The sequence below is a fragment of the Dendrobates tinctorius genome, unplaced genomic scaffold, assembly GCF_039654945.1.
Source record: "Dendrobates tinctorius isolate UK_male_01 unplaced genomic scaffold, ASM3965494v1 ptg000183l, whole genome shotgun sequence".
Taxonomy (NCBI): Eukaryota; Metazoa; Chordata; class Amphibia; order Anura; family Dendrobatidae; genus Dendrobates; species Dendrobates tinctorius.
This window is the reverse complement of record NW_027361850.1, coordinates 6,738,423-6,764,636: the sequence shown is the minus strand read 5'-3', so window position 1 is coordinate 6,764,636 and position 26,214 is coordinate 6,738,423. Positions and strand designations below refer to the sequence as shown.

The window sequence follows — 26,214 nt, the reverse complement described above, 5'->3', positions numbered from 1 at the left end:
TTCTAAGCATGTAGCTCATACTGAGCATGCTGTTATGAATGGGTCACCGAGGAGGAGAGCAGGTCCAGGCTAAGCCACCGAAAACCAGAGAGGTTGGTACCTAAGTGGATTGCAGACCCCTGATCCTATCCACACAACTAGCAGTAACAGTGGAGCGTACCTACGATGACCCTAGACGCATCGGCACAGCCGGAGAGCTAACTAAGCCTAAAGCAAGAAAGGGGAAATCTAAACTGCCCCAGAGCAGACCCCAAAGGAATAGATAGCCCCCAAACATATATTGTCAGTGAGACAAGATGAAAACACAAACACAGGCAGGAAAATAGACTTAGCAAATGATGGGGCCCACACTGACTAGACAGGACAGGAAAGGAAAGACACTGTCTTTAATCACGCAAAAGACCCTGCAAAAAGTCCAACACATCTGATGCAAAAAACACTGAAGTCACATGACTTTGCCCCCCACTATATAAGCACTCTGGTATATTCTGAAAGCAGAGCGAAAAGAGACCAATCTAACAGGGGATAAAACAAACTGGCAAAAGCAGTAACATATGGGCGGTGATTCCGCACAGCCCCAGCCGGAGCTGGCTGACCCGCACCAAGAAGAGATGAACAAAACCAGATCAAATGCAAGCAGAATAGCAAATGAACCACTTAGCTGAACATGCAGGGACAGAGCTGGAGAAATCAGACCTCAGGAGGAACAGGAAGCAAATCACCAGCAGGGATAGAGGGAGTCGGCTGTCTTAAATCCCAATCTGAAACCCCAGATCTCCAATCGTCATCATCATTATCAGGTGGCAAGCCTCTGTCAATCAGATCAGCTCCATTACCTCCAGTAACCACCAGAGGGAGCCCAGAAAGAGAACTTGCAGCCCCTCTGTCGATCTGACCAGCTCCACTACCTTCAGTAATAACCAGAGGGAGGCCAGAAAGCGAATTCACAACAGCATGCATTGGAATTGAAAACTGACGCATGCTCAGCAAAGCAGGGACTAGACCAGGCCCCAAAATGGGCATGACTGATGAGATGACACTTCATTTGAAGGTGAGGAAAGCAGCTGTGACAGTAACAATGATTGTCGATAACATTACATGTTACCGCCGTTCATAGATGACAGTGTGTGAGCCAGCAGCTTTGACCAGCGATGAAAAGGTTACCTGTGTCCTGGATTCTCAGCTGAGTGGGTGCATTTCTTATGTCACCGCTCAGCAATGCATCTATATGTAGCAGAGTTGGAGCTTGTCATGGGACATATGGATTGGCAGACAGGTGATGATTACTGTGCACCCACCTTGGCATTCTCCCAGGCCATAAAAGGCAATGCAATATTTTGCTTTAATTAAAAGAGCTAGGAAAAAACTCTTTGAAGATCGGGTCCCCATCATATAGCACAAGGATGCAAACTCATCTGCAGCTGCAGCCAGTTGACTCCCTTTGTGTGTGTGACTGAAGCACATGGAAACAGCATGTACAACAAGTCACAGCAGGCTCTGAGGTATTGAATCTGGAAAATGATCTATAATAACAGAATGCAATATCTCTGAGCCTAGCCGAGCACATTATCAGAATCAGCATTCTTTTCCCCACACGCCCATATTATTTATCCAACTCCAGAACCTTGCATTATGGAGTTATAATGCACAGCTATCAGGAATTACATACGGTAGGCGTATTTAGTCTCTATGTGCAGATAAAATCTCGTGGAACCCATTGGCCATGCCACTGACCCCTTCAGAGCTTCGGGCGGAAAGTTATGGGCCATCCACGATTCTGGGCAGAAAATCATATTCTTAGACATGGGAGGAGGGAGGCAGCCCAGCACAGGGGTGGCAGCAGAGTGTGGGAGGGAACAACCTGGGAGATATAAGGCAGACCCTCATTTTGGACTTAATTTGTCTAATGGCCAGAGGATACGTTAGCTGACGCAGCAAGGAAAGGCTGTATCTAAGATTTGGACCTGTGACCCATCAGCGTCTCCCTTTGGTTACCTGCTACATAACACGGTAATTGCAACCTATCTATACCCTATCCTTGTACTACACTTGTGACTGTATACCTGTATATTGTTCTTATAAATAAGAATAAGATAAATTTTATCTTAATACATGGGTAAAAGAGTGTGTGTCTGTATTAATTTTCACTACGGGGTTAGTAATGGAGGCAATAGACGCATCGCTATTAATAACCCCTGGGCTTGATGTCAGCGGACATAAAACAGCTGACATTTTTTGAATAATTTTAATTACCTGAGTCCAAAACCTCTGATTATGGGACAGCTCCACTATATAGCCAATATAGCCAAAATATCTTGTTTCTCACAGTGGAAAAATGGCTATCATAGGTGAAAAAGACAAAATTATATCTCCAATATATCTGTAATCTAAACAATAATAAAGAATAAGTCCAATATTTGCTATTTTTTACAATATGGGTAGGGTTTGACTGTGTTGATTTTCACTACATGGCTAGTAATGGAGGCAATAGACTCATCTCTATTACTAACCCCTGTGCTTGATATCAGCGGACAAAAAACAGCTGACATCAACCCCAAAACTATTACCCCACTTGCCAACGCCCCAAAGCAAGTGGGAAGAGCTGAGCAAAGCACCAGAATTTGTGCATCTAATGGGTGCAACATTTCTGGGGCGGCTGCATGCTGCTATTTTTAGGCAGGAGAGGGCCAATATAAATGGTCTCCTCCCAGTCTGAGAATTCCAGCCCCCAGACATCTGCTTTACCTTGGCTGGTTTTCAAAAATGAAGGGGACCCCACGCCGTTTTTTTTAAATTATTTATTTAAATAATTTTAAAAAACGGCTTGGGGACCCCTTCATTTTTGACAACCAGCCAAGATAAAGCCGACAGCTGTAGACTTCAGCCTGCAGCTGTCAGCTTTACCTGCAAAACTTCACTTTTTTTATTGTTTATTTATGTTTTTACACAGTGCGTCGGACAATCACAGGAATGCCAATACTTGACATGGCTGTGATGGAGCCAAAAGCCTTTCAGCAAGCTGTGTTCGGGTTGCCGGGAGAAGTTCATGTTCGGGGTCTGTGCACAGACACTAGATGTCCGATACTGACCCCGAACTTTACCATTTGGGTTCACCTATCTCTAAAAGGGAGCTTTTAATTAAACTATATTAGAAAAGTGATTTATTACATTAAAAAGATAGACTTTGGATTAAATTAAACTTTGACTTTGGACTGCCACTTTAAGACTTCATGAAAAGTCCCTTATCAAAATCAACATGATTATCAGATTTGATTGTAATAAAATAATTTCTGCTCATGGTGCTCATAACAGAGTGGACCCTTTTCCAAATATAATTGGTAGTTATGTTATATACGATAACTACATGTGTTAGAGAACCTAACCTGGTGACCACTACTCAACAATTATTGTCTGCTGAGGCTTCTATAGAGTTAAAAGAGATACAAGGCCTTCTTGGTTAAATTAGTGGAAATATGGAAAACGTGGCCTCATACAGCTGTCCTTAGGAATTGCACCAATCAGTACTTTATGATAGTGCCAAGGATTGCGAAGCCTTTTTGGACATGTGCACTCCCACTGCCATTAGCCACAGGTGATTTTAAGTAGTTAGCTGGTCCATTCCTGCCCCATAAATTGTAGGATTTTTCTGACCAGGAGAGGTGACATACCAGGATAGGGACCCAATTTTCAAAGGACGCCTTGACATGGCAATTGGTTGGGCTCACATATATTTACCAATCTATGCGCCAAGTACCTTCTTTCTTACTTATTTATCATAGCAATTTTTGCAGATGAATATTTCATATATACATTATATAGCGCTTTTTTTTCCCATTTTCTATGTCAATAATGCAGTTTCAGTGCTCTAGAGTAATCATTCTTGGTAAATCATGGGGCAATCTTTATTGTTTTTCAAGTTTTCTGATTTTTTTGGTTGCCGCCTCTTCACACTTTCTTGGACGTGCTGGTCTTTTTCTATATTTGTATCAAAGCCTTTTCGGACATGTGCACTCCCACTCCCATTAGCCACAGGCGATTTTAAGTAGTTAGGCTAGGTTCACATTAGCGTTTGTGTGTGCAGTGTATCATCTGCATGCGCAAACGCATGTTTACGCCACGTTTTTTATCCGCATCAGCTTACGCATGACAGCAAAAAAAGCAGCGTTTGCAGGTGTTTTTTCAGCACATACGTTCGGACAATTTCCTTGACACAAGCCACACCCTATGGGTGTGTCTCATTTCCCGGACATGATTATGTGAAAAACGCATGCGTTTCGAACGCATGCGTACGCATATCCTTGCGTACGCATGTGTTTCCATAGACAGTAATGCGTTTATTTTACACACTCATGCGCATGAATGCGCATATTTGACAGATCTTTGCCGCTTCCAAAAATCCAACATGATGCGTTCGCCGGACCCCGCCGCATACTGAAAAACAACGCATGCGTACGGTGACGCATGCGAACTGATGCAAACGCATGCCCCTGCGTACACCATGTTAAAGATAGGGAAACATGACGCATACGGATTGCTGCGGATGAAACACTGCGCAAACAGACGCAAATGTGAAACCAGCCTTAGCTGGTCTATTCCTGCCCCATAAATTGTAGTCTTTTTTTTTTATCCAGGAAACGTGACATATTAGGATGGGGACCCAATTTTCGAAGGACAATTGGGCTCACATATATTGGCCAATCTGTGCACTAAGTACCTTCTTTCTTACTGTATTTTTCCTAGCAATTTTTGCAGACCAATATTTCATATATACATTATATAGCGCTTTTTTCCTTTCTTCCCATTTTCTATGGCAGTAATGCAATTTCAATGTTCTAGAGTAGTCATTCTTGGTAAATCATGGTGCAACCTTTATTGTTTTTCACCTTAAGTGCCTAGGATGGCAATACCATTACTTTAATGATCTTTTCATGTACTTTCTAATTTGTCAACTTACCTGGATATGGGATTCGCCCATATGTGATGATTTCAGTTAAGAGAACACCAAATGACCACACGTCTGATTTAATGGTAAACGTTCCATAATTTATCGCTTCAGGAGCTGTCCATTTTATTGGAAATTTGGCACCTGCAGATAAGAAAACATTTTATGATCATTATTATCTGCGCTACAATAATAATTTAGTGCTGTGAAAAAAACAGACAGTCTAAAGAAACTTCTCATCTGATGCTATTTTGTATATACAGATGTTTAAAATTTTATTTCAAGATAGTAATGAAGAGTTATCAAAGTCAATGGGACAAGGCAGGACAGAGCCAGTAGCTTTTTCAAAGAACTACACTTTCTTTTATATCTTTTTTTTATTAGAAAGGTGTAAGACTCGGCCAGGACAGTAGTCATGGCTGAGGACACCAGGGCCTTGGTGTCCTGGCCTCCTCCCACAGAAAAATTGTCAGCCTCTGCCAGCTTGCCTGTTTGGGGTTCTGGTTCACCGTCAGGGATCCCACTGCGGTGTTGCACAGCTCCTTTACACTCGGTTTCAGTTCATAGGGTGGAAAGGACGGACACAGATATCGGTCCAGATGCCAAACAAATGATTTTACTTTCCTCTTCAATGGTTCCGGGCACATCAGTAACATTACAGGCCACATAGCATTCCTCCTGCAATTTCCCTTTCCTGCTTTCTTTGTCCTCACGCACATCACGGGGTAGTAGCGTCCTAGACGGTACCGCAGCTTCACTTCTGTAGGACCTCAAGACATAGGGGATCCCGTTCATCCGTTTCGCCCTGGACTTACAAGCTTCAGCCCTATTTAAGATCTGCCACATTGTGAATATTCTGCGCCCTGCACGACTCTTGGCCCCAAAATTCTCTTCTTCTGTTCTAGCTGTAGAACCGTACTTCTTTGGTGCTCCGGATCTATCCAGCACCCGTCTGTCTGTGCCCTTGCTCTTTCTTCACTTTCTGAATTTTGCGTAGCTGCTATGTCGTCCTGGGCCTAGAGCCCTTGTGGACACGTCGGGCATGCTCGCCCTTCTAACCTGTTCCTATATCCTACACTCACTTATCCCATAGCAGCTCCTACAATTAACCATCTATGAACTTCCTTTCAGCTATACCTAACAAGGCCCACTAATATGCCCCCATCTAGTGGCCCACTACAGAACTTCATTTACCCATATCTAGGAACTATATACTAATAGTGACCTCCACTAATGTCCCCAAAGGATGCACTAGCTTACCCTAATCTGTACATAAATATGCAGAACATTATACAGCAAAATATATTACAATCTTTACAGCATGGTAACACATACATGATGTGGCAGTACCAATCAGACAAAAATGGTAATACACTTTGAGTGTAGCAGTACCATAGACTAATTACATCATACTTCTATCAACCATTTCTCCTGGAGACTTCACTGTTAATTACTGCTGTATATAGCAAAACTATTTCTACCATTCATTACTGTGAAACCTCCATTGTTTGATATATGCTTGTTCAAAACGCTATCTCACTGTTCCTTATCAATTTCAACAGGAGTTGTCTATCTATTTCTACATCATAAGATGCTTCATAGAATAATATGCCCCATATGCTGCTCCATAAACGTTGATGGCCCCATAAGATGCCCCATAGAATAATATGCCCCATATGTTGGTCCATAAAGGTTGATGGCCCCATAAGATGCTCCATAGATATATATGCCCCATATGCTGCTGCAATTAAAAAAAAAATTACATACTCACCTCTAGTCGCTGGGGGCCAGGTGCCAGTGTCCTGAGCAGGTGGGGACACCGGCGCACAATGGGGGCCACCAACGCGCTATGTGGGCCAGGTGCCGGTGTCACCGCTGGCTCAGGGCCCCAACACCTGCGATATTCACCTGTCCCCATTCCACCACTGCACGCCGCCCTGTCTTCTGGGTCTTTGTAGTGACTGTTCAGGCAGAGGGCGCGCATTAAACACATCATCACGCCCTCTGACCTGAACATCACAGCCAGAGGATGCAGAAGACAGAGCAGCGCGCGGCGGTGGAACGGGGACAGGTGAATATCGCATGGCTCCCCCGTCCTCCCCATCATACTCACCCCCTTCTGGCGTGGTCTCTGCACTTCTTGCTTCTCCGATGGTCTCCGGTGCCAGCAACTCTTCCTGTGCTCAATGGTCACGTGGTACTGCCATTAAAGTAATGAATATGCACTCCACGCCTATGGGAGTGGAGTACATATTTATTACTTTAATGAGTGGTACAACGTGACCGCTGAGCACAGGAAGAGCTGCGGCGCCGGAGACCATCTGAGAAGCAGGGAAGTGCCGCACCAGGAGGGGGTGAGTATGATCTGACAGCTGCCGGCTCCTGCTCTCCCCCTCCCCCGCCGGCCCCCTAGAACAATGACTTGAGTATAAGCTGAGAGGCTTATACTCGAATATATACAGTAAATAAAAAAACTGTGTGGCCCTGTATTTTTGATAACCAGCCAGGCAAAACTGACAGCTGCAGGCTGCAACCCTCAGCTGTCAGCTTTAGCAAGGCTAGTTATCAAGAATAGAGGGGTCTCAACACCGTATTAATAATTATTCACCCGCAGTTCAGCCCAGCTGGGAACGTAGCCTCAGTGACTGGTGGTAACCTCGATGACGTCAGCATCGCTCACTGATACTGTGCTCGTAGCAGCTCATTCATCAGTGGTTCTCAGATTTGACAGTCACATTTTAGCACAGTTCAGGTTAAAAACTATTTATCCCCACACAGGGATTATACTGTGGGGCAGAACGTTGGGCAGGTGAGTGATATTGTTGTTTTTTTATTTTTGCTTCATTACAGGTGATGAGGTATTCAATGGAATGGGCGTTAAGTGAATATAACTGTGTTTGCTATTTTTAAATAACAAAGAAAAAGTGTGTTTTGTTTTTATTTCAAATAAAAGACTTTATGCTTGCTTGTGTGTGTTTATTTACAATATAGCTATATTGATGTCACCGAACAATACAAAGGTGACATCAAATCCACAAATATGAACCATCGCCAGAGGTCAAGTGGAAAGAGCTAAGCAAAGCGCCAGTATTGGCACATCTAATAGATGTGCCTTTTCTGAGAGGCTTCAGGCTGCTATCTTTAGGCTGGGGGGCAATATCCATGGCTCCTTACCAGTCTGAGAATATCGGTCCCCAGCTGTCTGCTTTAACAAGGCTTGTTGTCAAAAATGAGAGGGACCACACACCATTTTTTAAATTATTTAAATAATTAAAAATACGGCGTTGAGACTCCTTGATAACTAGCTTAACTTGATAATGTGGCAGCTGAGGGTTGCAGGTCGCAGCTGTCAGTTTTGCCTGGCTGGTTATCAAAAATACAGAGGAATCCATGCTGGTTTATTTATATATTTATTTATAGCACAGGCGGCAGCTGATGAATACTTTCATCAGCCCCCACCTGCTCTCACTGTTATTAGTGGCAGCAGGTGTAGGTTGATAGGAGTAGTAGTCCCATCAGCTGCCACCTGCTCTCGCTGTTATCAGCTGAATACAACTCTCAACTTTCTCCTCTGATAGCGCTGATCACAGCACGAGAAGGGGAGAATGATGCAAGCGGTCTTCAGCAACTGGGAACAGCACTAACTGTACCGCTGCTTCCCAAGCGCCGGTATGTGTGATACTGATGCGGCACATGGTTGCCATACATATGCCACAAGTATTGGTTTCTTGTGAGGCAGTGAAGCCAGCGCGGGGCTTAAGTGACATAACCTCATGAGAACCCTGGGACCACGAGTGGCGGCACCCCTGGAACGCTACAGGAGTTGGGTGTAAGTGCTTTTATTTTAACAGAAGCAAACATTTAGTTTGAAAAGCGATTGTCCTAGTAGTGGACAACCCCTTTAATAATGTGCAACATTATTATGGTTCGAAGTAATGGTGTAAAGTCAACCAAGAGGTGCAAATGTTGAATAGAAAGTTCTAAGGTTTAGAATACCTACCTTTAAAATAATACCGTATATTCTAAAAAACTTTTCACCCAACAGTAACATATTATGAAAAAGGTTTAGGAGATTAATTATTTGAAAAAAAAAAAAGATAAATACTGGACAGGAGTTGTATACAATAGTTAGGTACCTTCTCGTGCTGTGTACTCATTGTCCTCAATCATACGAGCCAGACCAAAGTCTGCAATTTTACAGATCACTCTTTCTGAAACCAAGATGTTGGCAGCTCGCAAGTCCCGATGGATATAATTTTTACGCTCCAGGAAAGCCATTCCTTCTGCCACCTAGTAGTCAGCAAAGTGAGGAGGACTAATAAATGATAAAAAGTGCATATCTAAAATATTCTTTATAGCATTTACAATAGGACTGATTCCACATCTGTGATGTTATTCACTGTTTTCTGTTCTATCATAGGAGAATAAAACAAAAAAGGCTGTGTGCCGAATCTCTCACACTGTCAGCCTGAGTACACATCTGCATTGGAGGCCACACTAGGAGCCTCCTTTGTAGATTATCATTCAGTCATATTTAAATAGGAAAAATAGTGCAGCATGCAGCGATATTCTTTTTGTTAAAATAATGGACACCACATCAAAACGCAACAGACCCCATTAGGCCGGGGTCACACTTGTGAGAAGCTTGCACGATTCTCGCGTCTCAATTTCCGGCACTGCTGCCGGCACTCGGACCGGAGCGCTCAGCTGCATAGAAATACAGACAGCAGCACACTCCGGTCCCGAGTGCTGGCGGCAGTGCTGGGTATTGAGATGCGAGACTCATGCGAGTTTCTTGCAAGTGTGACCCCAGCCTTAAAATCAATTTAGTCTGTTTTACTGCTCTCATGTCTGTTGTATGGTGGATGTGTTTATGGTTTTCTGCTCTTTAAATTTGCAGAAGTGACTCAGTCTCAAGTTGTGTTCCTCCAATCCTTCTGTGGTTCACCAGAATTTTCTTTATAATTCTTATTCTAGGTGTTGCCATTTCTATATTCTCTGCCAGCTTCAATATTCTGTTATATGAATTCTTACCTGAGCTGACATGTCTATAAGCTTATAGACATTTAGTCTGAGGCCTTCTGGTGTCTTCAAATAATCTACCAAGCTCCCTGTATTGTGAAGAAAGAGGCAATAGATTGATAACACTCCAAGATTATTCATTTTCAGTATTTAATAATGACTAATAAAGGGCTTGTCTAATTTAGGTACAGATATTCCAATTTCCTATTCGGGAATTCAGGATTAGGTCCCTCATCTATTTGGCTACTTTCACATTGCAATGTCTCCTGAAGATCTCTATCAGGAGGATTTCCCAACATATAGCTTGGTCGGATGCCACCATATAAACATGCAGAGGCATCCGTTGCCCAAAGGTTTCCATGTTAAAAAATAAAGGAATACTGTGTACGGAATATTCCAATCGGCGGAAAAAGAATAACAACCTATTGTCAGCGTGACAATCAGATGCAAAGGGCCACAGTGAGGTACTCAGTTTATGCTAATGAACCTTAGTGACATAAATGGATTGTCCAATGTGATTATCTCTTTTGAGAAAATGAATCAGTAGTCTTACCAGAAAAAGAAATTAAGCCAGAATGACTTCCTATCTAAATGCATGGTTCCAAGTATAACGCAAGAGATATTATGGCCATGGAAGGTTTTCTCTAGGTTTAGGCTAAGCATATAATCTATGTTCAGTGAAGTCATCCGATACATCCGATGTCATTGTCATTCATGAAATGCTATCTGAATGATATACATTCAGAATGGTTATCACTTTTTACCTACTGGATCTTCGGATCCAGAAGTTATATCATTGTATCTGTAATGATACACAGCTAGTGTTTATCCGGAGATGAAACTAAGGGGGCGCTAGGCAGGGAACACAGGCCAGCAAGGAGGTAGTGTGGGCACCGCAAAGCGCCGTGCACACCGGTCTGTAGCCCTGCTGGACGTGCAAGGTCAGGAGGAACGACGGGGGGGGCAGAGCCAACTACCACGCAAAAGGACTGGAGTCGGCTGGAGGTGGCAACGGGGACGTAGTCAGGAGCTAGCAGAGGGTCGGAAGCCAGACGGGGTAGATGGGAGCCGAAGGATGAGACGAGAGAGGAGTCAATAACGAGCCGGGGGTCAGAGGCCAGGAGGGAGCGCAGTATCCAAGGGCAGGACAGGAGAGTAATCAGGAGGGAAACTGAGTGTCAGAAGCCAGAGAAGTCAGAACTGTACAGAAACGGGAGACAGAGATGGGTCAGGGAACAAACCAGGCCATACACAGACAAGCACAAGCATACAGAGGAATAATGATAGTTAACTGAGTAACCTGGGTCAGCTGCTCTAGCTGGGTAAATGGAAGTATCACCGACACCAGACCAAGGAACTACCAGCATTAAATAGCCAACCCAGAACCACAGAGAGGCGAACTAATATTAACCCTGACCTGACCAGGACGGAGACTGAACCACCCCATCCTGTGTCATGACAGTATCATTCTCTCCATTGTACATATTCTACAAATCCATCACAGTTACCATTATTGCTATAACCATCACTTTGTTAACATAAGTTGTAAATCGTACTTAGCATTCTTAAAGGGAATCTGTCAGCAGGTTTTGTTATGTAGTCTGAAGATAGCGGGAGATAGAGGCTGAAACACAGAATTCAGGGATGTATCACTTCAATTGTCAAAGTGTGTGCTGTTGCTTACTGACTGTGAAGGATTTATCACTAAGGCTACTTTCACACATCCGTTTTTGCTATTCCGGCGGCGTGCAGCGAAAAGCCGGAGTGCCGGAAGCGGCCCAGAACGGATGCATCGGAGAGAGATGCGTCTGAAGTTCCGGCGCTCTGTATGGGCATGATCCGGGCATGTGCAGAGAGAAAGCGGTGGCCGGATCAGGCGAAAGACTGATCTGGTGGCCGGAAGTCCTCATTCGCTTTGATTGTGACACAGTGCCGGGAGCGCCGCATCCACGCTTGTCTGGCTTTTTACGCCAGACAAAAAAACGTTACAACATGCGTTCTGTCCGGCCGCCGGACACCATGTTTTCACCGGATCCGGCAAAAAATGGAACAAAACGCTGGCACATGCGGCGCGATCCAGCGCATGTTATGATCTATGAGAAAAAACCGCATCCGGCGGTAAAAAAACCCGGATCCGTTTTAACACACACATGCCGGATCTCGCCTGACGGCGAAAACCGGATGTGTGAAAGAGTCCTAAGAGGTTAATATTGCCAGACTACACTTGTCCGGCAACGCCCCCTCCTGTGATAAACATCTCACTGTCTATGGACTTTGTACACAGAGAGCCTGGTGTGGGCGGGGTTAGCTTTCTCAGTTCTGCTTCTTTCTAAATCTAAAAGCTCTGATTATATCAGAATGGCTGCATCCAGTAATCTAAGTGATACATCATTGGATTGAGCTTATCTTTACCTACATCATGCTGCTCTCAGATGAGGTAGGAAAAAACTGCTGACAGATTCCCTTTAAGGCCCCGACATACATTAGATTAATGCTGGCTGGTTCGGTTGACAGTCTAATATGTATGGGGGAACCGGCCACCTGATTGTCACTAAGGATGTCAATCAGGCATGTCGGATTTTGGATTGCCGATCACATTGTCTCCTGGAGAACACGAGTGCTTAGCTGAATGGGAGCATCCGTGTATGGGAGTATGGAAAAGCTGGCTGAGATGGCTGTTGGCCGAAGCAATGTGTATTGCGGGCTTTACATAACTACTTTATATGCAGTTGTGGCCAAAAGTATTGAAACCCCTGCAATTCTGTCAGATAATACTCAGTTTCTTCCTGAAAATGATTGCAAACACAAATTCTTTGGTATTATTATCTTCATTTAATTTGTCTTAAATGAAAAAACACAAAAGAGAATGAAGCAAAAAGCAAAACATTGATCATTTCACACAAAACTCCAAAAATGGGCCAGACAAAAGTATTGGCACTCTCAGCCTAATACTTGGCTGCACAACCTTTAGCCAAAATAACTGCGACCAACCGCTTCGGGTAACCATCAATGAGTTTCTTACAATGCTCTGCTGGAATTTTAGACCATTCTTCTTAGGCAAACTGCTCCAGGTCCCTGATATTAGAAGGGTGCCTTCTCCAAACTGCCATTTATAGATCTCTCCACAGGTGTTCTATGGGATTCAGGTCTGGACTCATTGCAGGCCACCTTAGAAGTCTCCAGTGCTTTCTCTCAAACCATTTTCTAGTGCTTTTTGAAGTGTGTTTTGGGTCATTGTCCTGCTGGAAGACCCATGACCTCTGAGGGAGACCCAGCTTTCTCACACTGGGCTCTACATTATGCTGCAAAATATGTTGGTAGTTTTCAGACTTCATAATGCCATGCACACGGTCAAGCAGTCCAGTGCCAGAGGCAGCAAAGCAACCCCAAAATATCAGGGAACCTCCGCCATGTTTGACTGTAGGGACCGTGTTTTTTTCTTTGAATGCCTCTTTTTTTCTCCTGTAAACTCTATGTTGATGCCTTTGCCCAAAAAGCTCTGCTTTTGTCTTATCTGACCAGAGAACATTCTTCCAAAACATTTTAGGCTTTTTCAGGTAAGTTTTGGCAAACTCCAGCCTGGCTTTTTTATGTCTCAGGGTAAGAATTGGGGTCTTCCTGGGTCTCCTACCATACAGTCCCTTTTCATTCAGACGCCGACGGATAGTACGGGTTGACACTGTAGTACCCTCGGACTGCAGGGCAGCTTGAACTTGTTTGGATGTTAGTCGAGGTTCTTTATCCAACATCCGCACAATCTTGCATTGAAATCTCTTATCAATTTTTCTTTTCCGTCCACATCTAGGGAGGTTAGCCACAGTGCCATGGGCTTTAAACTTCTTGATGACACTGTGCACGGTAGACACACGAACATTCAGGTCTTTGGAGATGGACTTGAGATTGCTCATGCTTCCTCACAATTTGGTTTCTCAATTCCTCAGACAGTTCTTTGGTCTTCTTTCTTTTCTCCATGCTCAATGTGGTACACACAAGGACACAGGACAGAGGTTGAGTCAACTTTAATCCATGTCAGCTGGCTGCAAGTGTGATTTAGTTATTGCCAACACCTGTTAGGTGCCACAGGTAAGTTACAGGTGCTGTTAATTACACAAATTAGAGAAGAATCACATGATTTTTCGAACAGTGCCAATACTTTTGTCCACCGTCTTTTTTATGTTTGGTGTGGAATTATATCCAATTTGGCTTTAGGACAATTCTTTTTGTGTTTTTTCATTTAAGACAAATTAAATGAAGATAATAATATCAAAGAATTTGTGTTTGCAATCATTTTCAGGAAGAAACTGAGTATTATCTGACAGAATTGCAGGGGTGTCAATACTTTTGGCCACAACTGTACTTTCTGTATGTTATATTATCTTTTGTAAAGAGTACTCAGCAAAGTGCAGACAGTTTTACTCTTTTACTCAAGATCACATTATTGTGTGTTTGCTACCTTATGTATCACAATAATAAGATATTTAATAGAAAAGTCCTACCATTTTCCATGAATTCTGTCACAATAAATATAGGCTCTTCAGTTACCACTGCATGTAAGCGGACCAGTCGTGGATGCTGCAGCTGCTTCATTAGATTAGCCTCTGCCAGGAAAGCTGTTGGTGGCATGGTGCCCTGTTTAAGGCTTTTTATTGCGACTTTGGCGTGCTTATTGTAGAATCCTAACCAAAAAGACAAAGTGTAATACAAAAGAAAACTTAGTAATTTGTAAATGGAAACAGTTCCAATTAACAGGCATGTTTGACATGTACGAGGGGCGATCCAAAAGTAATGATAATCAATAATAAACACAATGAATATAGTCAAAAAAATTTTTTATTTTTCTACATAGTCTCCTAACAAGTCTATACATTTAGTCCATCTCTTTTCTAAACTTAGAATTCCCTTCGAAAAAAATTCTTGATCTTGACCCTCAAAAAACTCCCCAACAGCGGTTATCACGTCGCTATTGTTGTCAAATTTCTTGCCCCGAAGGTGTTCCTTGAGCCGAGGAAAGTGAAAGAAGTCACTGGGGGGCTAGATCTGGCGAATAGGGGGGTGTTCCACCAGTTCAAAGCCCGCTTCTTGAATGGTAGCCATGGCAACTGCAGCTTTGTCAGCCGGTGCGTTATCTTGGTGAAACAGCACTCCAGCCCACAGTTTGCCGCGCCTTTTCTCCTTGATAGCCTCCCGCAATCTTCTTATTTGTTCTGCGTAGTAGGAGCCCGTAATAGTCGCTCCCTTCTCCAAATAGTCCACCATAATAATTCCTTCAGCGTCCCATAACCTTCCCTGCTGAGCTTGACACTTTGAATTTCTTCGGCGTCGGTTTGTCGGCTCGTTTCCATGTCATCGATTGTTGTTTCGTTTCGGGATCAAAGTGGTGGATCCAGGTCTCATCCATGGTCAAAAAACGTGACAAAAAATTCTCCTTGTCTGCTTGGAACTTTTTGAGATTTGCTATTGAAATGTCAACTCGTTTCTTCTTTTGCTCGTCGGTTAACATTTTTGGCACCCAACACGCGGAGACCTTTCTCATATGCAATTCTTTTGCAAGGATTCTTTGAATACTGCCATATGAGATCCCTGTGACCTCAGCTACATGCCTGATAGTCACTCTTCGAACTGCCAACACAACTTCTTCAACTTTTTCCACGTTTTCTTCATTGAGGGACGTGGATGGGCGTCCTTCGCGATGTTCATCTTCCGTCGATGTTCTTCCCAGCTTAAATTCCTTGGCCCAACGTGCAACTGTGGAATATGGAGGAGAAGAGTCCCCCAATGTTTCCACCAAGTCGCTGTGTATGTCTTTGGAAGACATTTTTTTCAAGCAGAGGTATTTGATGACAGCTCTGAGCTCGTTTTTTTCCATTTTGATGTTCACTCCTTGGCAGTTCATATTCAAATGAATGTAGCTCCCGGGAATCGTGGCCTATTTAAGTGATTTTTTTTTCCTGGACTAGTGGGTACCTAAGAGAGAAGAAAACATTTTATTTTAATTTCTGTGTGCAATAGAAATAACCGATAATCATTACTTTTGGATCGCCCCTCGTACAAAAGACATTTCACATCACTGCTTGATTCTCAGTCTCTGTTATGCCCATACGATCCAGGGTGGACTTGACTTAGGAAAGTCTGACTGACGGCTTCACTGTAATGACCCCTCCCAAAACCCACACTTACCCCTTCTTAACTTAAATAAGACACGACTGCGTGACATTGGATGTAAAAGGCCACAGCAGCCCCGTTTATTAACACCAAACAAGCAATAACATTTTATCCATAAACGTAGAAATATTCCATAAACATAACCACCAACAAAAGGAGGGGGGGTAAATGAAGAGTCCATTGTACATGATTGCAACACCAGCTCCACCACGTGCCCTCAGCCGCACCACACCGGCTCGAGGACACCCAGCCGAGTGTTGCAAAACCCATTGTACAGTACATGATTGCAACACCAGCTCCACCACGTGCCCTCAGCCGCACCACACCGGCTCGAGGACACCCAGCCGAGTGTTGCCCAACCAATGTCCTACTGGGACCCAGCCCAGCAGGGACCCACGTTAACATGCCCCGCTGTGACCGAGCACAGCAGGGTCCCATGTTAACATGTCCCGCTGTGACCCAGCACAGCTGGGACCCACCTTAACCAAGTATACCATTGCACCACCAGGGGTAACCCGCTCCTGCACTGGGTTCACCCCCCCGCTCTTTGTGCAATCCACCGACTTCAAATACCCCCCTCCTTTCCGCCGACTGCTGCGACAACGTCAAACCTCTTCTTCTCTTCACCATGTCGATCTCCAGAAGATCCTAAAATTAGGGCGGGAGGGCGGGACGATTCCGGACGTCTGCAAGGTAAGGAATGACCATCCCCCCACAGTTCTGCCCTATATATCCATCCCACTACTGACCACTCCCTGCCAACTCACATTGCACAATAAGCCCCATAGCTCCAACCCACACCTTCCCCACAAGCACAAAGCACTACTGACCACTCCCTGCCAACTCACATTGCACCATAAGCCCCATAGCTCCAACCCACACCTTCCCCACAAACACAAAAGCACTACACCTTACCCTTCACTAACCCTCAGGCCTAGCATCCCTCCTTAGTCATGTGCGCCCTCCCTGTAGCCCCTTTGGGGCAGGCGTCCGGGCTTGCCTTGACTTAGGAAAGTCTGATTGACGGCTTCACTGTAATGACCCCTCCCAAAACCCACACTTACCCCTTCTTAACTTAAATAAGACACGACTGCGTGACATTGGATGTAAAAGGCCACAGCAGCCCCGTTTATTAACACCAAACAAGCAATAACATTTTATCCATAAACGTAGAAATATTCCATAAACATAACCACCAGCAAAAGGAGGGGGGTAAATGAAGAGTCCATTGTACATGATTGCAACACCAGCTCCACCACGTGCCCTCAGCCGCACCACACCGGCTCGAGGACACCCAGCCGAGTGTTGCAAAACCCATTGTACATGATTGCAACACCAGCTCCACCATGTGCCCTCAGCCGCACCACACCGGCTCGAGGACACCCAGCCGAGTGTTGCCCAACCAATGTCCTGCTGGGACCCAGCCCAGCAGGGACCCACGTTAACATGCCCCGCTGTGACCGAGCACAGCAGGGTCCCACGTTAACATGTCCCGCTGTGACCCAGCACAGCTGGGACCCACCTTAACCAAGTATACCATTGCACCACCAGGGGAAACCCGCTCCTGCACTGGGTTCACCCCCCCGCTCTTTGTGCAATCCACCGACTTCAAATACCCCCCTCCTTTCCGCCACCGCGAGCACGTATGACACCTTGTACTTGCGAGTACCACCACCAAAAACCCAACCCGAGCCGACTCTGTGGCTCGAGTAACCAATGTTTCTGTACCAAGACCAATCAATCAAAACTGATCCCCATTAGACCTCACAATGCCAACCTACACCAAAATACCAGTACAACAAGGTCAGCCACACCCAAGACCTGCAACTAGCCAACCGCATCGTCCAATCCTATGCACCGCCTGCGCGACCAGTCCCCAACCTGAGCCGCCGCCTCTGCCTCGTTGAGACCGCAACATTGCAGGCGCCTCCGAAAATTATACTTCACCTAATAATTAATCAAAGTCAACCATTATTGCCGTGAACAAAAGAACCTACATTGGTTCCCCAAACCTCCGATAAGATTCTTGAAAATGTGCCCAGTAAAACCCACTATGTAGTCATTCCAAACAGGAGCCCCTATGGACACCAACATGAGCACGGCTCCCAGGCAGAAAATTGCACTCCACCTGATAATAATCGAAGCCAAGCATTATAGACGTAACAACAGAACCTACACTGGTTCCCCAACCTCCGACAGATTCTTGAAAAACGTGCCCCACTATATAGTCATGAACAACAACACGAGCATGGCTCCCAGGCAGGAGCATTCAGGCCCGATGTCTCAGATCAAACTCCTTGACGCCCCAGCGACCAAGTCTCCACCACACACGTGCAGTACCAAAACGCTGTTGGTCCCGTCAACCCTGCGTGATAGCATCTATCTTAAAATATCCACCCAACTAGAATTCATAAACCAATCCACCCCGTAATCACCACGACCCGGAACGAATTAATTGTGTGCATCACCCGTGCACTTCGAACCCAGAATCACAACACTATTGTTGCCACCCTCTTACCAAAAGTGAGATGTACTCCGCACCCATTCCCCGATGAACTGCGGATTCGACACTACTCACAAAAGAAAGAAAAGCGACTCCACACCACCTGAAATCCAGGAAAACTCAGACACACATCACGTCTCCCGAAAACCCCAGACACCATAAACCCGGGCCATCCGTCAAAACATCGCACTCACCGGTGCCCGATGCTTGTCCACCACTCAGCCTCAAAGCACCGCAAAAAGCACCCCCAAACGGAGCACAGCCCCAGATGATTACCAGGTCCTTAGAATCATTAAAAGTCAATGCACATCGCACTAGCTTCCCCTGCCACAGCGTACCACCAGCCCGACATTAATGAAAGTAATGTTATAGCTGCAACCTGCTAACCCACTACCTAAAGTACACCTCCCCCGCAGCAGCGCTGCACCACAACCGTGTCCCCATAATACCAGCCGGTCCTGACAAGTGCGCATAACGGAATAAATGACATAGCCATGTATTGCCGGACGGGCTACACCCACGCGGGAGACCATTCACACGGCCATCGAAACAACATGTCCTGCCTCATGCTCTATACAAAATTCCTGACAAATGGAACAACACCCGCTGGATAAACAAACCGTTCACCAACCAGGACCCCCGAGACCAGTAAAGCACACGCTGGGTTACCCAACTCAAATGTTGCATCATCCTTGCACAACACTTCACCCTGGCCCCCCCGTCCGGGGGCACCCAAAAAGAAAAGACTCTAAGGAGAGCTGTATACCCAGAAGGCAAAGCAGGACCAGCTGCACCTACAATAAACCTCCTAGCCCATTGTAACGAAAAACTATCCACTCTTTATAATAAACTCCTACGTAGCTACAATCAACGGCTGTAACAAATACCACCCGATACAGTCTGCCAAAAGCTCAATCGGCAACCCTAAAGAACCGCAGTGAGAACCCACCAGTCCTTACGTACAAAAGTTGTTAAAACTGCCCCAGGGTAGCCACGACCAGCAAATTACCGTAAGAACGCCATATGACTGCAGATCATGCAAAACCCCCCAGTGGATCGTAGCCCCACGTATTCAATAACCAAAATCAACCCCCCAAAACAGCAGCGCGATATACACGGGAACCTAATAACGACCCCCGACCTGACACGATGTACTCGCTAACCTAACCTGACTTAGACATAGGGCCCCAGGTGAATCAAACACTTTGACTTATCCAAACACATGATAACCGCAACAACGCCCTGAGCATGAAGAAACCCAAAGTAGTCAAGGGTTGGACCATGAACAGAAATAAGCACACCACCTTCCCTAATACCAGATAGTAGTTCCAGGTTGGACCATGAACAGAAAATAAGCACTGCACCATCCCTAATACCAGATAATCCCCGACTACCACGCAGAAACCAAACCACGGACCTCAACAACCGGACATTGACCAACCATAACCCCAGTTCCACGCCATATCTACGTATCCCCAGAAATTAACCAGGAAAACAAATCCGGTAAAAGGTCAACTCCAAGCCCCCCGGGGGAAATGTCATCCATTGCTGCCAGAAAGGCAGGTTCCCGAAAGATCTGCCGTCCCAAGCATCTCGACCTCACCAGAACGTCTGCCGCAACAAACCAAAATGCCCCTAGTGAACATGAAAACCCTTAGTACACTCAAAGCCCCTATTGGAGAACCGAACCCGGCATATAAATAAAACACACCCTAATGAAAACTCGACCACCTACCCCCTCACCTCTGACCAGCAATAGAACACACCCCACCGTAACGTGAAAGATTAAGCCGCCCGATGCACTACCCAAACAGATCACCACGTCAGTGAACTGCCATCCAACCCTTATCAAATACTAGGCGCGGCGATAAAACTGCTCACCACATCAGTGAACTACCATCAAGCCCTTATCAAATACTAGGCGCGGCGATAAAACTGCTCACCACATCGGTGAACTACCATCAAACCCTTATCAAATACTAGGCGCGGCGATAAAACTGCTCACCACATCAATGAACTAACATCAACCCTTATCAAATACTAGGCGCGGCGATAAAACAGCTCACCACATCAGTGAACTACCATCAAACCCTTATCAAATACTTGGCGCGGCGATAATCCTCCAGCCCAAAGACCCCATGCCTATAACAATAAACCATAAAACTGGCATGGATATGGCTATCCACCACCGCTCTGCCAATATCCGTATCACCACCTGAATTACTCACAAACCGCCATGGAATCACCACCAGTCATACACAAACACCCAGAGAATGCAAGCACAATTATACTAACCAAAATAAAATGATGTCGTCACCTATAGATATACCCACTATCATAAAAGCAAACTAGCATGAAATTAAAAAATACCTCCCAACACTCATGAAGTGCACAAAACAGCCTCCTGGACCACAAAGCAACCATTCCCTCACAGATTCGAACGCTGTCCACATGGACCAGCCGCGCATCTTTCCGAACCCCCAGACAAACACCCGAAACCATACGTAGCAACACCCTTCCCAACCAATATAATCTAGACATTAATAAAGGTTTAAGTGAGCCTTACTTACTAGGCTGACTCCGCGGAACCCCACGGAACAGCCGTCACGTGTCCTCCGCGTCGAGCACCGCAACTGCGATCTTCTCCATGGATCTACGCCGACTGCAGCCCTCCTGGGCCGCAGCGCCAGCGCCCAGACCGACTGTCCATCCGGGAACGCATGGCAAAAAGTCACTGGCTCAGAGCCTCAAACGGGGGGGGAGGTTGGCGCTCCAGCCGCAGGCAACACCTCCTGAATCTGGCACCCAACGCCGGGGGAACGCGACGCCGAACCACATGACCTGTGGCCCCTGGCAGCTGAAGGGTGGCCACATGACCGAGCCACCGCCCGCTTCCCCCCAGCGCCGCGAGAAAGGAAATGAGGCCGGTGAAGTCACACCCCCTCGCCACCGGGCTCCTTGCCGCGTCACGTCACCGCCGTCCACCGATGCCGATGACCGCGCCGGGTCAGGTGACCACGCCGGGTAACGTGGCCGCGACGTGCGCGTCACCACTGTGTGACGCGATCCGAAATGGAGGGGAGGCCGGCCACGTCACTCACCGCCCCTTTACCTTGCTGCCTGCTTCTCGACTTCTGGCTCCGGCCCCGCGATGTCTTCTGCAACAGGTCTGCTAATGGGGCTCATCCTCCGCTGCAAACTTAACTCCGGGCTGAGGTGCTCAGGAGGCCGGGATCGTTGCTGCCGCTTCGGAGGCAGAGGGGTCCCATCTTCTCCGCCGTCGCCATCACCAGACCATCACTGCAGCTGTTCCTTCACCAAACAAGCAATAACATTTTATCCATAAATGTAGAAATATTCCATAAACATAACCACCAGCAAAAGGAGGGGGGGTAAATGAAGAGTCCATTGTACATGATTGCAACACCAGCTCCACCACGTGCCCTCAGCCGCACCACACCGGCTCGAGGACACCCAGCCGAGTGTTGCAAAAACCCATTGTACATGATTGCAACACCAGCTCCACCACGTGCCCTCAGCCGCACCACACCGGCTCGAGGACACCCAGCCGAGTGTTGCCCAACCAATGTCCCGCTGGGACCCAGCCCAGCAGGGACCCACGTTAACATGCCCCGCTGTGACCGAGCACAGCAGGGTCCCACGTTAACATGTCCCGCTGTGACCCAGCACAGCTGGGACCCACCTTAACCAAGTATACCATTGCACCACCAGGGGTAACCCGCTCCTGCACTGGGTTCACCCCCCCGCTCTTTGTGCAATCCACCGACTTCAAATACCCCCCTCCTTTCCGCCGACTGCTGCGACAACATCAAACCTCTTCTTCTCTTCACCATGTCGATCTCCAGAAGATCCTAAAATTAGGGCGGGACGATTCCGGACGTCTGCAAGGTAAGGAATGACCATCCCCCCACAGTTCTGCCCTATATATCCATCCCACTACTGACCACTCCCTGCCAACTCACATTGCACAATAAGCCCCATAGCTCCAACCCACACCTTCCCCACAAGCACAAAGCACTACTGACCACTCCCTGCCAACTCACATTGCACCATAAGCCCCATAGCTCCAACCCACACCTTCCCCACAAACACAAAAGCACTACACCTTACCCTTCACTAACCCTCAGGCCTAGCATCCCTCCTTAGTCATGTGCGCCCTCCCTGTAGCCCCTTTGGGGCAGGCGTCCGGGCTTGCCTTTACAAGCAAAAATTCCACAGTGAAATTTGGTAGCCGCAACAGTTGCACCATATTGTGTGGGTTTTGTTATGGAAATATTGCCACAGATTTCATTATTTGGATGGCATGTCGATTCCATAGCCCTGCTCAGTTTTTGCTGTGGATTTTCTTATGCAGCTTGTGGATAAAATTTTGGGGAAAAAGCTCCTCCTTCACCCTGGTATTATAATATGCAGTGGATTTTCTGGTTTGAAAATATGGATAGAAAATGAGCTAATTTTCTTCCCATGTGCAGATACCATTAGGGTTTGTTCACACATAGTTTATTGACGTAGAGTTTGAAGTGGATCCGCTCTAAAATCCATTTCAAATACACTTTGAATAGGCTTCCTGTTGATTTCAATGGGAAATCCAAACTATTGTTCAGAGAGATTTTTTTCAATGAAGTTTTAAAAACTGCTCGGTGAAACAAAAAAGAAAAAAATGGCATATCACTTCTTTGATGCAGATTCATCCTGAAATCTTCGCTAAGGCTGGTTTCACATTAGCGTTTTTTAGCGCGTCCATGCGCCATGCGCCCCTATGTTTAACATGGGGGCGCATGGGCTAGCGCTTGCACGCGTTTGTATGCGGTTTTGTGCGCATGCATTTTTTTGTAGTGTGCGCCTAGGCGCGCCGGACGCAACCTGTTGCATTTGTGGTCTGTCCAACCTGTGTAAAAAAAACGCATGCGCACGGAATGCACCAAAAAAACACATTACAGTCTATGGGAACGCAGGCGTGCGCATGGACATGCACTCGCCTGTGTTTAAAATCACATGCGTTTTAAGAGTTAACATGGCTAGAAACTAGTTAAAACGCATGCGCCTAAAAAAAGCAAACGCATGCAAAAGGCATAGTGCATTTTTTGCATGCGTTTCTATTGCGCACGAAGCGCTGCGCTAAAAAACGCTAATGTGAAAGTAGCCTTAACTTGACATTTTCATACTAATAATAACCACATCAATTTCTGACTTGGATTTCAATTAGAAAAGTGGAATTCTCCACCCAAATTAATTTGCAAATAACGTTTAAATAACCCTTGTTACTACTGGTGAATTATGGAATCCATATCAATCCTTGCTGTATCTATCACTGGTACACTGAGCATTAGAAAGATGTTCTCTACCCTTCATTTACTACTGTCAATCAGAAAGGCGTTATGTACCCTGAATGTTTAAGGGTACCGTTACACTAAGCGATGCACCAGCGATCCCGACAACGATATGTATCGCTGGTGCATCGCTAAGTGGTCGCTAGTGAGCTGCCACACAGGCAGATCTCACCAGCGATGTAGCAGCGGTCGGGGGTCGCTACTTACCTGTCAGACGCGGCGATCCTGACGTCCTCCCGCCCGTGTCCACGCGTCGCTCGTCGGCGCCACAGGAAGCCCAGCAGGAAGCGCCCGACGAGAAATGGCCCAGGCCGTTCTCGCTCGATCAGCGATCATCGCAGGGGAGCCGGTCGGAGGTAAGTGTCACATGTAGCGATATCGCTAGCAATATCGCTGCTACGTCACAAAATCAGTGACGTTAGCGATATTGCTAACAATATCGCAACGTGTAATGGGCCCTTAAGACTGATGTGCTGCCTGATAATTCCATTGAGGAAATTTGATTAGCACCTAGCATTGTAGCAGCCATAATGTTGGCATAATTCTCAAAATGGTGACATAGTATGAAGGGCAAGACATTTAGAAATGGTCATGGCATTCTTTATTCTTCTGAAAAAACTCTCCAGCAATAATTTGCCATTTGCTTGAAAGCCCTTTAAACTTACCATATATTTAGCTATAGCTCTGCTCACTCTGTTTCAATTTCAATAATGCACATTTTTTTTCCATTAATTACTGAGAACAATTATTTAGTCTTTAAAGGCAGTACAATATAATGGAAATCTACAGTGCTAGGTAAGGTCTAGTGTTCTGTTTAATGGTAAATTAAAATCTTAAGAAATAGATCAATTGATCTGTAACCACATGATGGCAGCACCATATAAGATTCAATATACAAAATAAAAACTACGTACATTACATTGACTGACTTTAACCTTAGCAGCTGCATTTGTTGTAAGACAGATATAACATTTGAGAATATTTTGCTCTCAGATTCTCATTCCTTGCATAGTTATAGGCACTTGAACACACTGACTTCAGAAAATAACGAGAGTATATAGCAATTATATTCTTTTAACTAAAGCCTGACTCTGCATCATGTCCTGGTTCGTGTATATAATATGTAACCTTTCTTTCCACATTTAGCTCTTCTCTAAATAATAAAATAGTTAATCGATTGTTATTGTTACTATGATTAACCGCTTCCGCCCAGCCCATAGTCTCTAAACGTCTGGGTGGTCCCATTCCTACTCTGCAGTGATGTTTTAAAACATGATCGCTATGTATAGGGAGAGAGTGTCTGGCTGCATTTCCTTTGTAACTGGAGCTAATATTTTGAGTCAAGTTACAAGGGAAATCTAATGACCTTATAGGGACACAATGTGTATGTAAAAACTAGTGATCAGCGAGTATACTCGCTGCTCAGGTTTTCCCAAAAATGCTCGAGTGTCCTCCGAGGATTTTGGCGTGCTCGGAGATTTAGTTTTCATCGCCTTATCTGCATGATTTGCGACTTGTAGACAGGCTGAATACATGTGGGAATTCCCTAACAAACAGGCATTCCACAAATGTATTCAAGCTGTCTACAAGTCGCAAATCATGCAGATAAGGTGACGAAAACTAAATCTCCGAGCACGCCAAAATACTCTGAGGACATCCAAGCATGCTCGGGAAAATCCGAGCAATGAGTATACTCGCCCATCACTAGTAACAACCCTGCCGGCATCACTGCATGGCGTCCCATCTCCCATCTTACTCATCACACTGGGCCATGCTGTGAGTTCTGTCCTCTGCCGGCTCCTTTCTGTGGGCCTCATGTTCTTGCTTGCTGCATACTTCCTGGCTGTGTATATAGGGGGCCAGCGCCGGCTCTCCCTGACTCTTATCGAGACCGTGCAATTGTCAAGAGGCCTCAGGTACTTAAGGCATCCCTGCGCATAGAACTATATCCCTCAGTCAGTGTCTTGCTACTGAGGTACCAGGTCCTGTCCTGTTTTCACCTTCTCTGGGGGCTGCATACCCAGACCTGTCTTTGTGCTTTGAGTGTCTTCTTTCCTGCCTTCTTGAGGGCTTCATACTCAGTCATGTATCCTAGATCCTGTCCCTGTTCCTGTACCTGACTTTGTCTGAACTCCGTCCTAACCTGTACCTGTTTGTATCCTTGTCTGTGCCTTCCTTTCCCTGCTGTGTGTATCCTTGTGTTTACTCCGTCTGCCTTGCTCTCGCTCCGCACC

At 45.8% G+C, this 26,214-nt stretch overlaps 1 protein-coding gene across 1 annotated transcript in view; it reads right to left on the bottom strand.

Annotated features, from left to right (window-relative positions):
* LCK (LCK proto-oncogene, Src family tyrosine kinase) overlaps positions 1-26,214 on the bottom strand; it is a 175,044-nt gene that overhangs the window by 1,570 nt on the left and 147,260 nt on the right. Inside the window, exons 9-12 of the mRNA XM_073551982.1 lie at positions 14,461-14,640; positions 9,977-10,053; positions 9,079-9,232; positions 4,955-5,086 (exon numbers count right to left, since the gene is read on the bottom strand). Of these exons, the coding sequence (XP_073408083.1) occupies positions 4,955-5,086; positions 9,079-9,232; positions 9,977-10,053; positions 14,461-14,640 (543 nt within the window). The remainder of the gene's footprint in view (positions 1-4,954; positions 5,087-9,078; positions 9,233-9,976; positions 10,054-14,460; positions 14,641-26,214) is intronic.